Source organism: Lagenorhynchus albirostris, chromosome 14 (assembly GCF_949774975.1).
Source record: "Lagenorhynchus albirostris chromosome 14, mLagAlb1.1, whole genome shotgun sequence".
In the NCBI taxonomy this organism is placed as follows: domain Eukaryota; kingdom Metazoa; phylum Chordata; class Mammalia; order Artiodactyla; family Delphinidae; genus Lagenorhynchus; species Lagenorhynchus albirostris.
The window spans coordinates 85,416,147-85,430,638 of NC_083108.1; the positions used below are offsets into that span (position 1 = coordinate 85,416,147).

Sequence of the window (14,492 nt, forward strand, 5' to 3'; positions counted from 1 at the left end):
TGAGAAAAGCCTGATGGATGACGAAGCCAACACAAAGCAAGCAGGAGCCAGGAGGTGGAGAGAGACCCAGTCCTTAGGGTACCAACGGACCCCTGGAACCAGACACACCTGAAATCGGCTACCCTGTAAATTTCCGTCTTCAGCCTAAGCGCACTTGACTTGTTTCTGTTATGGAGCCTGACCTGCACACCCACCTCTTGCTGGAGACAATGGGGACTCTCCAGCCCTTGATCTGGTTGAGCTCGGTGTCCGAGACCTCGATCTGCAGGGGCAGACGGGGCACCCACACCATCATCTCCAGAGGACTGGTCAGGTGCTGGTACGTGAAGTTCACCACCACGTTCACCTTGCCCTTCATTTCCTTCCCGTTGACAAAGACGTAGTCACACCTGTCAGAAACCTAGGAAGAGGGGAGAGAAGGGTGGGCGACGTATGAGTTTTTATCACATCCCAAAGGAAGAGCAAGAGAAAGCGGAGGAGGAAAGCAGTGTCGTGACTCTTTTGGGGTCACAATCACGAGGAGCTGGTCCTAACGTGGACGCTGGATCTTGCTTTCCGAGACAGCAGAGGCTGTGATGACAGATGCCACGGGGCCCACCCACCTCTCCTGGGAGCTCTTCGACTGGTTGGGTACACTCACCCCTACCTGCTGCAGGTGCTTTGCTGACAATCTGTGCTGCACCTCCTCTGACAGACTGCCCTTAGGTGCTGGAGCCGAACCTGCAGAATCCCCTGGGTGCTCTGTACCGCTCAGCCCACCTTTTTGCCCGACGATGACTTCCTGGTTTGCCTCAAGGAGGGACGAACCGTGTGTACAGGTCATGACCCGGAGCTCCTCTGGGGATCGGCCGAGGCTCGATTTCATCTGAAACCATCCGGCTCAGCTTGTCCCCTTTCTGCATCCGGCCTCCCTCACTCCCAGACGGATGTCTCCAGAGAACATCCTCAGTAAGTCATGTGCAGACAAGCTCCCATCTTAGCTGTGCGGGCAGATTCTGAGATATATTCCTCACGCTTCCTGGGAGCCTCTCAGTGGGATTCTCCCCACCTGCCCACCGTGGTAACTAGCTCAGTAACTCATTTCCCGTCTCTTCCATTTAGGTGTCCCGTCCTGCCCCCCACTCCCGCCTCCACGTCCTGGAATCAGTCCCCAGATGCACCCGCCGCCCTCCAGTCCGTGGCTCAGGCTCTGCTTTCCAGAGAATCCAGACACGTTAATCCAGGCCCACGTTAGCTCATTTCATCCTCAGAACAACCCCGAGATGAGCATTCCCATCAGTCCCATATTCCAGATGCGGAGGCTGAGAGTTAAAGGAGCTTGACTGTGCTCCCGGGATTCGGCCCTGGGGTCTGGCTGTGGATTCCACGATCTCAGCTTGTGCTGGTCTACCAGGCTGCTCCCCTCTGCCCACGTGTGACAGAAAAGCCAGGCTCAAAGAAAAGACCTTGTCCCCTTGTCTTTGTCTCCCAGCTCTCCAGGGGAGCTCGTGCTCATCCTAAGCAAGACTTGGGGCAAAGCTCTGGGGTCGTGTGGTAGCATGAAGACGGCCCCCAAAGATACCAGGTTCTGATCCTCGGAACCGGTACGTTACCTTATTTGGCAAAAAGGACTTTGCGGGCGTGATTAAGGGTCTGGAGATGCGCAGATTACCCTAGATTACCCAGGTGGGCCCTAAACGTAGTCCGAGTGCCTTTATAGGAGAGGAACAGAGGGACATTCGACCACCGTGACAGAGGAAGGACATGTGTCACCAAAGCAAGATGCTACATGGCCGGCTTTGAGGATGCAGGCCAGGGCCAAGGAATCCAAGGAAGGCATCTCTAGAAGCTGGAAGAGGCTGGGAATCATTCTCTCCTAGAGCCTCTGGGAGCGGTGCGGCCCTGCCGATACCTTGTGAAGCTGATGCAGGACTTCTGCCCCCAGAACTGCGAGAGAATAAACGTGTGTGGTTTTCAAGTCACTTTTTTTTTTTTTGGTCACACTGCACAGCTTGTGGGATCTTAGTTCCCTGACCAGGGATCGAACCCGCGCCCCCTGCGGTGGAAGCGCAGAGTCCTAACCACTGGACCGCCAGGGAAGTCCCTAATGTGGGTGGTTTTAAGCCACCGGGCTTGTGGTCATTTGTCCCAGCAGGAGACGGCCACAGAGAGGGAGAGGAGGATAGGCAGAGGCCACGAGGGCTCCTTCCCAGCTCTGGGGCTTGGCTGGTTGAGTTTGGAGGGAAGATGGGCGGGAGCAAGGCCCCTGGTTTATTGAGCACGTAATACGTGCCCGGCCGAGCAGCTGAACACATCCCAGGTGTGGTCCCAGTTAGTGGTCACGAGAACCCAGGACGTGGGTGCCGTTACTGTCAGTTCACTGGAGGTCAACCTGAGGTCCAAGACATTAGGTACCATTTCCCAAGGACGCACAGCTGGGAAGTGGAAAAGACCAGACTCAACCCAAGTCCGCCCCCAGCTGCCCCGCCTCAGGCACGGGCATCGCTCTTGCCCGGATGCTCTCTCGCCGTCTGTTGTTTTGTTCGTTTGTTTGTTTTTGTGGTACGCGGGCCTCTCACTGTTGTGTCCTCTCCCGTTACAGAGCACAGGCTCCGGACGTGCAGGCTCAGCGGCCATGGCTCACGGGCCCAGCCGCTCCACGGCATGTGGGATCTTCCCGGACCGGGGCACGAACCCGCATCCCCTGCATCGGCAGGCGGACTCTCAACCACTGCGCCACCAGGGAAGCCCACAGTCTGTTGTTTTTTAAAGGATGCGGGCCTTCCCCCCAGTACTTAGAGGGGTGTGAAGAAAAGCAAAGCAGCAATCACTAGTTGTTCAAACATCTTAGAAAGGATTGCTAATGACGGCCCCTCTGATCTTCCTGGTGAGGGGACAAGGGCACAGCACACACGTGGGGGCACTGGGAGGCTTGGCAGCCAGGGGATGGTCAGTGACCCGGAGGGAAGCACGGGCCCGGGTCCACTTCTGAGCTGGAGCTGGTGACCCTCCTGTAGCGGAAGTACTTAAATCTGATGAAAGGCAGAACGGAACCAGCCCACGGGGCTCTGCTGTAACTTGTGTCCTGGCCACGGCCCTTTCTTCTTCAGGGCTGGCGAGTCTTGAATCTAGGCTTTTCTCTTTTTACGCCTTTCAAGTCTGAATCAGGCTGAATTGCCACAGATAAGCCGACGGGGGCGGGGGGGGGGTGAGAGAGAGCGGAAATAGGGACAAGACTTGGTTTCAGAAAAAGAAGCTGTTTCATGACCTTAATGTTCTGGGACCTCTTGCCAAACCAGGGGTTCTAAGAAAAGACACGTGGAGATGATCGTGGGCAAAAGCCCATCCCCTAATCCCCCTGTGGGTGAGAGGCGCAGATGCCTGGTGTGGTTATTCTTCATGTTTTGTTGTTTTGATTTTAAAACTCTGTGTTTTCTCCTTGAGGAAATAAGAAGAAGTTGGGGCTAGACACGGGTGAAAGGGCTGAGGAAGGTAAGCGGAGGGACACGGGTGAAAGGACCGAGGAAGGTAAGCAGAGGGACACGGGTAAAAGGAGAGAGGAAGGTAAGCGGAGGGAAGGCAGGGCTTGACACCCAGGCAGCTGCTCTAAACAGACACGCGTGGGGGCAGCTGATGCCCCGGACTTGGAAGGGCAGTGCTGGGTCGGAGGGGTGGAGCGCTGAGGTAGAGATTGTGTGTGTGTGTGTGTGTGTGTGTGTGTGTGTGTGTGTGTGTGTGTGTGTGTTTACATCAAGTAATAAGAGCAGCACCCTCATTTGATGGGAGGTTTGTAAATCTCTGCCCCCAGACGCTCCTTCGGGATGGACTGCAGTCAGCACCCAGCCCTCGCTGTCTCCCCTTGGGCTCTGCCTGAGCTGCATAGGTCACCTCCCTGTGGCAGGTCACGCCAGGTGCATGGGAGAGGAGGCAGCACCGCCCAGCAGTTCAGCCGGCAGGGGACAGAACCCCTGCTGTGGCCCGATTTCTCCCTCTGCCTGACACTCTCCCTCTTTCTCTTCACAGGGCTTGATCCCTAAGAGACATCTTGGGACTTCCCTGGCGTTCCAGTGGTTAAGACTCTGCGCTTCCATTTCAGGGGGCACAGGTTCGATCCCTGGTGGGGGAACTGTAAGACCTTACATGCTGAGCAGATAGGCCAACAAAGAAAAATAAAAAAAGACCCGAGACATCTTGGCCCCAGATTCCAGCTCAGCATCTGTTCCTGCAGAACTCACCTGTCTTAGTCAGCTCAGGCTGCTATTAAAAAATGACCAAATGGTGTGGCTTATAAACAGCAGACATTTATTTCTGACATTTCTGGGGGCTGGAAGGACAAGATAACGGCTCCATCAGATTTGGTACCCGCTACCTGCTGCATAGACGGATGTCTTCCTTTTGTCCTCACAGGGTGGAAGGCGTGAGGGAGCTCTCTGGGTCTCTTTTATAAAGGGCACTAATCACAAAGTGAGGGGTGCATCCTCACCTAATCACCTCTCAAAGGACCCACCTCCTGCCACCATCACATTGGGCACCAGGTTTCAACGTATGGGTTCCGGAGGGACACAGACCCCTCAGTCTATAGCACCACCTATGACACGAGCTTCTTAGTATGTCCCTTCCTCCAGCCAGCCCTCGATTTGTCTTGTGTTAGTGGAGAATGGTTCATGTCAGCAGGTTCCTCACCTTGAATGGTCATGGACCAAAGTCATGGTTCCAATGGTTGAGTTTCTATTAACAGGGTGCTACGCAAGATAAGGACTGACTACATTTCACTGTTATTTGAAACCATGTGGAATATTGCCAAAGAAGAATAAAATCTAACAAAGGCAGACTCCAAGATCTTCTGCAGACCTACGATAGTGGATTGAATCCCCCCAGATTCCTGTCTACCCAGCACCTCAGATTGTGACCTTACTTGGAAATAGGGTCTTTGCACATGGAATTAGTTAAGGTGCGGTCAGACTCGATTAGGGTGGATTCTAAATCCAATGAGAGTGTCCCTGTAAGAGACAGAAAAGGACACACAGAGACTGAGGGAAGAAGGCCAGTGATGACAGAGCCAGAGCTTGGAAGGATGCGGCCACAGCCAGAGGATGCCTGGAGCCCCCAGTAGCTGGAAGAGGCAGGAAGCCTCCTCCCCTAGAGCCCCCAGAAAGAGCGCGGCCCTGCCCATGCCCTGATTTTGGGATTCAGGCCTCCAGAACTGCGAGAGAATCAATGGAGTGACCCAGTTTGTGATAATTTGTTACGGCAGCTCCAGAAAACGAGCGGACCTCCTAGGCGAGACCTCCCAATTAAGCCAGTGAACCTCCAGTTTGACGGATGCCACGGCTGATTCTCATTTACACTGACAGCTCAGAGCTACTGACAGGAGGACGTCCCACGCCCAGAGAAGGGGTCGTTCTATTACCTTCTCATTCCACAAAGAACGGGCTGATCTGAGTAGCTTCTTCCAAAGATGAAATCCACCTGTCTGTTCTGAAAGGCTCTGGCTTTGATTGCATCTTCTAAGGTGAGTGAGAACTGATCATGAAGCCCCTTGTCCCTGTCAATCCTTCAACCAAAGCCCAGCTTTCCTGGCTGCTTGGCGCCGTAGGATTCTCTGCTTAATATCCAGCAATGCTGGACAGCAATCCTTACGAGGCTAACATAAATGCCATCTGAAACACGCATCGCGAATGCAGCCTGATGATGCCTGTGTCGACTCAGCGTTACCTACTTAACATGTTTATTCACCACCACCGTAAATGATGTAACTGGTGGTACAGGGGTCCTGGATCAGCAGTTCAGGGGGTGCCCCTGCAACACCTTTTGTTTGGTGGAGGTGGTGGGGTGGCAGTGCCAAGGCTGGAAATGACTGCTACATTTCTGACATCACCCCCTCCCTCCCTCCATGCATCCATCCCTCCCTCCCTCCCTCCCTCCCTCTCTCCCTCAGTCCATCCATCCATCCATCCATCCTTCCATCCATCCATCCATCCATCCATCCATCCATCCATCCATCCTTCCATCCATCCATCCATCCATCCTTCCTTCCATCCATCCATCCATCCATCCATCCATCCATCCATCCATCCATCTATCCATCCATCCATCCATCCTTCCATCCATCCTTCTTTCTCTCCCTCCTTCCTTTCTTCCTTCCTTCCTCCCTTTATTATTTAAATAATCTTATTATGACTTATTTTCTGTTTAACTTTTTTATTACCTACAGATAGGTGTACACATCATGACTGTTCTGCTCAGTGACATTTCACAGTGAACAAACTTGTAACCTGAACCCAGTTCCAGAGGCAGAGCACCGTGGTTCACATGGGAAGCCCCTCATGCCCTTCCAGCCCTAGCCCCACCCCCGACCTGAGTAAGGGCTCTAACCTCTCTCCTCATATCTTTGCTTCGTCTTCCCTGTTTTAAGCCTTTGGTATAAATGGGCTCACATCCCCTGTACTTGTGTTCGTGAGACTGAGTTATGTGGTTCATTCCTTCTCATGGTGTGATACACCACAGTTTGCGTATCCATTCTCTCATCTGTGGACATTTGGGGGTTTCCGGTTTTGGGCTCTGACACATAGTGCTGCCATGGACCATCATACACATGTCTTTGGGTGAACAGACATAGGCTTTTCTGTGGGTACATACGTGGGTCACAGAGTTTACATGCGCCCCACTTTTATTTGTACAAAAGTGCACAGGGCATTCTTTAAAGATGCAAACATATATTACTACCACGTGACTCTCTGGACACTATTCTAAAAACTCATCCAAGGTTCTCCACTGCTTTCGGGTAATATAGTAGATTCTTCACATGAACCGCCAGGTCTGACGTGGTCTGGCTCCTGCTGGGTTCCTTGGTCTCATGCAACACGACTCTCCTCCTTGACCCTGCATTTCACTGCCTTTCAGTTCCCTGGAGTTGGAAAGATGGGACAGTCTCCTTAATCAAGACTCTAGGATGTGATGCAATCCATGGACGAGTGGTTGGGTCTTGGACATCTAGAAGGGTGAGGATGGTGACGAAAATCGGGCTCACCCACACCTGGGCATCAAGGAACTCAAGAGAATTGGCTGGAAATCACTTACTAAAGAGAGGTGAGGCCAGAACACATTCCTTTTCTCTTAATAAGTAACACTCAGACTGTATGAAAGAGAAAAGACGTATGCAAGCATAGTAGAGACATGATAGATGGGAAGTGGAAAAGTGAGTCAGGAATAGCGAGTCTGCTAGATGGACACCAGGAGTTTGCAGGCACCTGGCCGTCAGGAAGGCTGAGCGCTGCCCCCAGGCTGGTGGAAGCCCGCGCCCAGGACAGCCACATCACAAGCACCGAGGTGGCACATGAGGTTACCCGGATGAGTTCCTGCTACTTCCTGGCAGGACTGGCTGCAGGCTTTGGTGCAGGGAGCCCAGCAGATGGCAGGTGAGGGCAGCCACACCTCCCCTTGGCTGGACACACTCTTTTTGAAGGCATGGACGAGGGTGTAAGCAAACCATCTTAGGGTCCCCCGGGTTCCCTTCCCAAACGGAACAAAAGAAGCAGTGTAGCAACCTTATGCAGAAACATCCGGCACAGATTTCTTTGGCTTTTGACTGAATTTTGCAGTGAAAATGCTTCTCCAGGCCACCTGCAGAGAAGTTCGCCCTCCCTGCCTCTTGGCAGGCATCCCGTGGAACTCCCATCTCCAGCAAGGTCTCCCACAGGGAATCCCTTATCCAGTGAGACCCCAGATCTGTCCTCAACCACAGAGCCTTCCTCTGGTGCACCCCGGGCAGGCGAGTGCACGAGAGGCTGATCAGTTAGGAGATCTGATGGGTCATGCTAAGCCCGAGGGCTTGGCACAGAGATGGAGATAACATGCTGTCGCTTCTCACTTAAAAAATGATGCAAATGAACTAATTTACAAAACAGAAATAGACGCACAGACATAGAAAACAAACATGGTTGCCAAATGGAAAAGGGGTGAGAAAGGGATAAATTAGGAGTTTGGGGTTAGCAGATACTCACTACTATATATAAAATAGATAACCTAGGACCTGCCATATGGCACAGGGAACTATACTCAGGACCTTGTAATAACCTGTAATGGAAAAGAATCTGAAAAGGAATATACACACACACACACACACACACACACACACACACACACACGGCTGAGTCACTTTGCTGTACACCTGAAACAAGCACAACATTGTAAATCAACTACACTTCAATCAAAAATAAAATGATAGGGCTTCCCTGGTGGCACAGTGGTTGGGAGTCCGCCTGCCGATGCGGGGGACGCGGGTTCGTGCCCCGGTCCGGGAGGATCCCACATGCCGCGGAGCGGCTGGGCCCGTGAGCCATGGCCGCTGAGCCTGCGCGTCTGGAGCCTGTGCTCCGCAACGGGAGAGGCCGCAGCAGTGAGAGGCCCGCGTACTGAAAAAAAAAAAAAAAAAAGAAAGAAAAAGAAAATGATAAAAAATTCTTCTTGGGTAAAGGAGCAGCTAACCAACCCTTGTCATTTCTTAGCAAGAAAGGCACAAGAATACTGCAAATCTAAATTTACATGACTGATGGAGAATGATAGTAATCACAGCTAACGTTTAGTCAAGCCACAGCCTGGGAGAAAATATCTGCATGCATCTGATAAGGGCTGGCGTCCAAAATATACAAAGCATTCTTAAAACTTAACAATAAGAAAAACAAAATAAAATGGGTGAAAGATCTAAACAGATACCTCACCCAGGAAGGTACACAGATGGCAAAAAAGCACATGCAAAGGTGTCCCATATGCTGTTAGGGAACCGCAAATTAAAACAATGAGATACCACCACACACCCATCAGAATGACTAAAATCCAGAACATTAACACCACCAAATGCTGGCGAGGATGCAGAAGAGGGATACTCTGCTTCACTGCTGGTGGGAATACAAAATGGTACAGAGCCACCCTGGAAGACAGTCTGGCAGTGTCTTACAAAGCTGGGTATATCCTCACAATAGGATCCGGCAATTGTGCTCCTTGGTATTTACCCAAATGAGCTGGAAAACATATGTCTACATGAAATGTTTTTAGCAGTTTTATTCATAGTCGCCAGAACTTGGAAGCAACCAGGATGTCCTTCAGCAGGTGAATGGATGAATAAACGGTGGTCCATCCAGACATAGGAGTATTCAGTGCTCAAAAGAAATGAGCTATCAAGCCAGGCGAAGGCGTGGAGGAACCTTAAAAGCACGTTGCCACGTGAAAGAAGCCGATCTGAAAAGACTACACACTGTATGATTCCAACTCTATGACTTTCTGGGAAAGGCAAAACTCTGGAGACAGGAAAAAGATCAGGGGCTAGGAAGGAGGGAGGGAGGGATGAACAGGCAGAACACAGAGGACTTTTAGGGCAGTGAAGCTACTCTGTGTGATACTGCGATGGTGGATACACGTCATTATGCTTGGGTCAAGAATCATAGAAGACACAACATAAAAGTTTCACCAAGAGTGAACTCAAGAAGATGAAATAATGCCATTTGCAGTAACATGGATGGACCTACAGAGGATCATACGAAGTGAAGTAAGTCGGACAGAGAAAGACAAATATCATATGATGTCACTTATAGGTGGAATCTAATATGACACAAATGAACTTAGTGGTGAAAGAGAAAGAGACTCACAGACATAGAAAACAAACTTGTGGTTACCAAAGGGGAAAAGGGATAGGAGAGGAATAAATCAGGAGTTTTGGGTTAACAGAGACACACCACTATCTATAAAACAGATAAACAATAAGGACCTAGTCTATAGCACAGGAAGCTATATTCAATATCCTGTAATAAACCACAATGGAAAAGAATCGGAAAAAATACGTATACGTATGTACAACTGAATCACTCTGCTGTACACCAGAAACTAACAGAACGTTGTAAATCAACTACACTTCACTAAGAAAGAATGGAGACTATGAGCTTTGGTTATTAATAAAATATCAAAACTGGTTCAAAAAGCCCCCTTAGTGTTTATTATAGTATTGTCTATACTCCAGACTGTTCTAAGTGCTTTTCATGTTTTATTTAATCTTTATAATAACTCAGTCAGGTAAGTATTGTTATCATGACTATGTTTTGAGAGAGGAAACTAAGGCATCGAATGGGCCAGGTCACAGCTGTCAGGAATCTAAGTATCCCGGCTCCTGGGGCTGCACTTTCAGGCTCTCTCCTATTCTGAGCCTTGGACTCCGACCCAGAACACAGCAGTCAGCTCTGAAATGACAGTCTGATCTCAGACTGCATGGCCATGCAAAGGAATACTTCTGTCAATAAGGTCAGGTTTCCTCTCAATGAGTTTTTAAAACTTACAAAGCTTTGTCATATGTTGCAAACGTTTTAGATTGGCTTTTCAAGTCTGAACACCTCATTGGAAATTTTCTTCTCAACTGTTAATTATTTTTCAGTATAAGAATTGGAAGTTGATACAGGCTCATGGTTTAAAGTCAAACAGAACAGGAAGAAGCACGTGCAGTGAAATGTAAGCCCCGCCCCCTCCCAGCCTGAGCTCTCCCAGCTCCCCACCCTGAAAGTAACTGTCATCATCAGTCTCTTGTGCCTCCTTCCAGAAGGTTCTATGCATGTACAAGCATTTAAGTATATATTTTCTTATTTTTTTAGAAAACATGGCCAACGTTCTATGTTCGGTGCTTTTTCCTTAAAAAATCTAGCTTGTGGGTAGTTCTAAATCCTTCTCAGTCCATTTCAGGTTTCTAATATTCAAGAGTCTAAGAATCAAAGCCATACTTTTGAGTTGCCACATCCCACTCCTAGACATATATCCAGACAAAACTATAATTCAAGAAGATAGGTGCACCCCAATGTTCACAGCAGCACTATTCACAATAGCCAAGACATGGAAGCAACCTAAGTGTCCATCAACAGAGGAATGGATAAAGAAGATGTGGTGTAGATGCAATGGAATAGTACTTAGCTATAAAAATGAACGAAATAATGCTATTTGCAGCTACATGGATGGACCTAGAGATTATCATACTAAGTGAAGTGACTCAGAAAGAGAAAGACAAATATCATATGATATCACTTATATGTGGAATGTAAAATATGACACAAATGAACTTAGCGATGAAACAGAAACAGACCCACAGACATAGCAAACAAACTTATGTTACCAAAGGGGAAAGGGGGTCAGGGAGGGATAAATTAGGAGTTTAGGATTAGTAGATACACAATACTATATATAAAATAGATAAACAACAATGTCCTGCTGCATAGCCCAGGGAACTATATTCACTACCCTGTGATAAACCATAATGGAGAAGAATCTGAAAAAGAATATATATATCTGAATCACTTTGCTGTACACCTGAAACTAACACAACACTGTAAATCAACTCTACTTCAATTAAAAAAAAAAAGCAGGGGATGGTAGAGATTAAGTGTCTGATTTCAAGAAGCTGATGGCATCGTCGGGGGCAAAGACACACATTCAGATCACGGTGGGATTGAGAACATGAAACAGAACCACTGCTAGGCTACAGAGGGATGAGGGAGGGGAAAGGAGACAGGGGAAGAAGGCGATATTTTAACTGAGACCTGAATCTTAAGTCATGGGTCAACCATGAGAGGACATGAGCTGAGGGTATGTAGGAAGAGCAAGCGTAAAAGTAAGACAGTAGAAATGACCATGAAACCTTGGAGAAATAAAACAAGTGCAGGACACGATGGCCGAAGCCCAAGGGAGAGAGGCAACGTGGGTGAGTGGAGGTTGGCAGGGCCAGATCATACACGGTTAAGGTGAGGAGGTTAGATTTTAGGAAAAGCAGTGCGTAAGGCCATCAGGACGCTTTGTGCATGGGCCTGATTTACGTGTTTAAGAAGCCACTTCGGCTACTTGGTGAGACGTGGGCTGTGGGGAGCGAAAGGGCTGAACGCAACGTCCCCAGGTGGATGCTAATGTCAGTGCACAAACGTCTGAGGAGAAGCAGGATGTTTGCATGGTAGCAGGGTGCCACCCCGAGATTAACTGCAAAGGGGAAGAAGTAACTTCACAGTGGAGACACCTGCCATGTCATCAAAGTGAACACCACTGGGGAAGAAACCACACTGATATCCCATCACATCACTTTTGGGCTGTGTTTGTCAGAAAAGCATAACCTCCATCTAATCAGGAGAAAATATCAGACAGACCGAAATCGGGAAACACACTACAACACATCTGACCGGGACTCTTCAAGGATGCCAAGGTCATGAAAACTAAGGACGGATGGAGGGATTGTCCATGGTGCTCACCTGGCCCCAGGAGGGCCAGTTGCACCCACGCCCCGGACCTCCAAGTCTCACCTGTAGGCACACGTACTTCTGTTTCTAAAACAAGTTGAGTTATAACGTACTACCTACCCAAGTGTGCACGCATCTGAACTGCACAACTGGGTGGCTGCTTGCACGTGTGTACACCTGTACAGCCCTCCCAAAGTATCCCTCATCCTTCTTTCCAGCACTCCCCCACCCATTAACCCTCATTTTGGCTTTTCTTCCTGTGGATTAGTTTCACGTGTTCTAGAACACTCCATAGAGAAGAAATGATATTGCATATGTCCTCTCTTCCTTCCGGCTTCATTAGCTCACCTTTAGGCTTGTGAACTGTGTCCATGCTCACTGCTCTCGCTGAGTAGCATTTCATTTCTTTCTTTCTTTCTTTTTTTTTTTTTTGTGGGAGAGCGGTATTTCATTGTGCGAACCCACGACTCTATGTTTATCTATCCTCCTGGCTCATGTCCGGCTTTGGGCAATCACACATGATGCTGCTGTGAACGTTCTCGTACACAGCTTTTTTTCCTTAATTAAAAAAATTATTATTGAAGTATAGTTGATTTACAATGTTGTGTTAGTTTCAGGTGTATAGCAAAGTGATTCAGTTATACATATATATAATATATGCATATATATATCTCTATTCTTTTTCAGATTCTTTCCTCATATAGGTTATTAAAAAATATTAAGTATAGTTCCCTGTGCTATACAGTAGGTCCTTGTTGTTTATCTATTTTATACAGAGTAGTGTGTCTATGTTTATCCCAACCCCCTAATTTATCCCTCCCCACGCCCTTTCCCCTTTGGTAACCATAGTTTGCCTTCTATGTCTGTGAGTCTGTTTCTGTTTTGTAAAGAAGTTCATTTGTATCTTTCTTTTTTTAGATTCCATGGATAAGTGATGTCACACGGTATTTGTCTTTCTCTGCCTGACTCAGCCATAAAAAAGATGGAAATGATGCCATTGGCAGCACCATGGATGGACCTAGAGATGATCCTGCTAAGTGAAGTAAGTTGTATACAACTTTTGATGATGCGTGCACGCCCTCATTTTTCTTGGATGAATTTGCTCAATTCCGGACAGACCTGTGTTTCATCCCCAGCACTTCCTCTCCTTTCTTGGCGGATAAACTCAGTTTCTGCTGAGCTACTGATGTAATTACATTTCCCCAGCCCATTACAATGAAGCGGATACAGCTGTAACTAATCCCAAGAGGAAGACGGGAGGAGAATGGGCCGCTTACCTTCGGCATGAAGTACATCCGAATAAGCCTGGGACGGGGGAGGGGGGAGACGACTGATGGTTAGTAATGGTGCCTCATGCTTTTCTGTCAGTTCCCACAGAGCCATGATGTGACCCGGCTCAGAAATAATGGGACGTCTTCCTGGACGTGTGCTCGTTTCTAGAGGGATTATGTACGTTGACGTTAGAAAAACCTAGACCCACCAGTAGGCACTCTTCTGGGATACTATCTCCTAAGAGAAATTGTATCCGAGCGGTTGAGCACCACATCCTGGAAACTCATCCCCTCCATCCTTCCAGAATTTAGCAAGAAACTAGCTCAGTGGGTCTGAGTTATGCCAACATAAGCACACAATTCTTCCAGCTCAGGGCTCCTCAATCTCTGTGTGATGGAGAAAACGATTCACTTTTCTTTAATTTCCATCTGGTACAGACTAACACTTTTGTAAAATACAATAAAAATGTGTTTGGAGGATGTGTCAACGTTGAGTTACTGTAAGCCTTTCTATCAATAGATGCTTACCTTGATTTCTGTACCTGGCTCACTGAGGACGTGTAGCAGAGAATACGTGGGTCTGGGCTCATCCACGGACCACCCTGAGCTCACAGCGATGAGACGCGGTCCTCTCCCTGGCCAGAAACTTCCTCTCGAAACATCATCAACACGGCCTTCCTTGCCCCTCCCAATCTCTTGCTAATTTACACAGTGCACAGGGCCAGGCCACCTTCTGGAGGATGTGCCCTGCGTGCCCAGCCGTGCCTGACACAAGCTTGCCTCTCCGTGAGATGAGGGGAGCTCAGAGCATCGTGTGCTTCTTAATAGATTTCCCTTTACTTTTGCTCAATGCGAAGCGAGAAGTACATGGGCTTTAAAATCAGCCCAGGCCAGACGTACAGACAGAATATTGAAATGCACTGATAATAATATCTATAATCGCTCTCTATGTTTATACCTATGTATCCATATTCACATAAATATCTGT

The 14,492-nt window shown here is 48.5% G+C and overlaps 1 protein-coding gene across 1 annotated transcript in view; it reads right to left on the minus strand.

The window, feature by feature from the left end:
- Positions 1-14,492, minus strand: part of TMEM132D (transmembrane protein 132D) — a 636,308-nt gene that overhangs the window by 14,351 nt on the left and 607,465 nt on the right. The window contains exon 6 of the mRNA XM_060120789.1: positions 195-400. Coding sequence (XP_059976772.1) covers positions 195-400 — 206 coding nt within the window. The remainder of the gene's footprint in view (positions 1-194; positions 401-14,492) is intronic.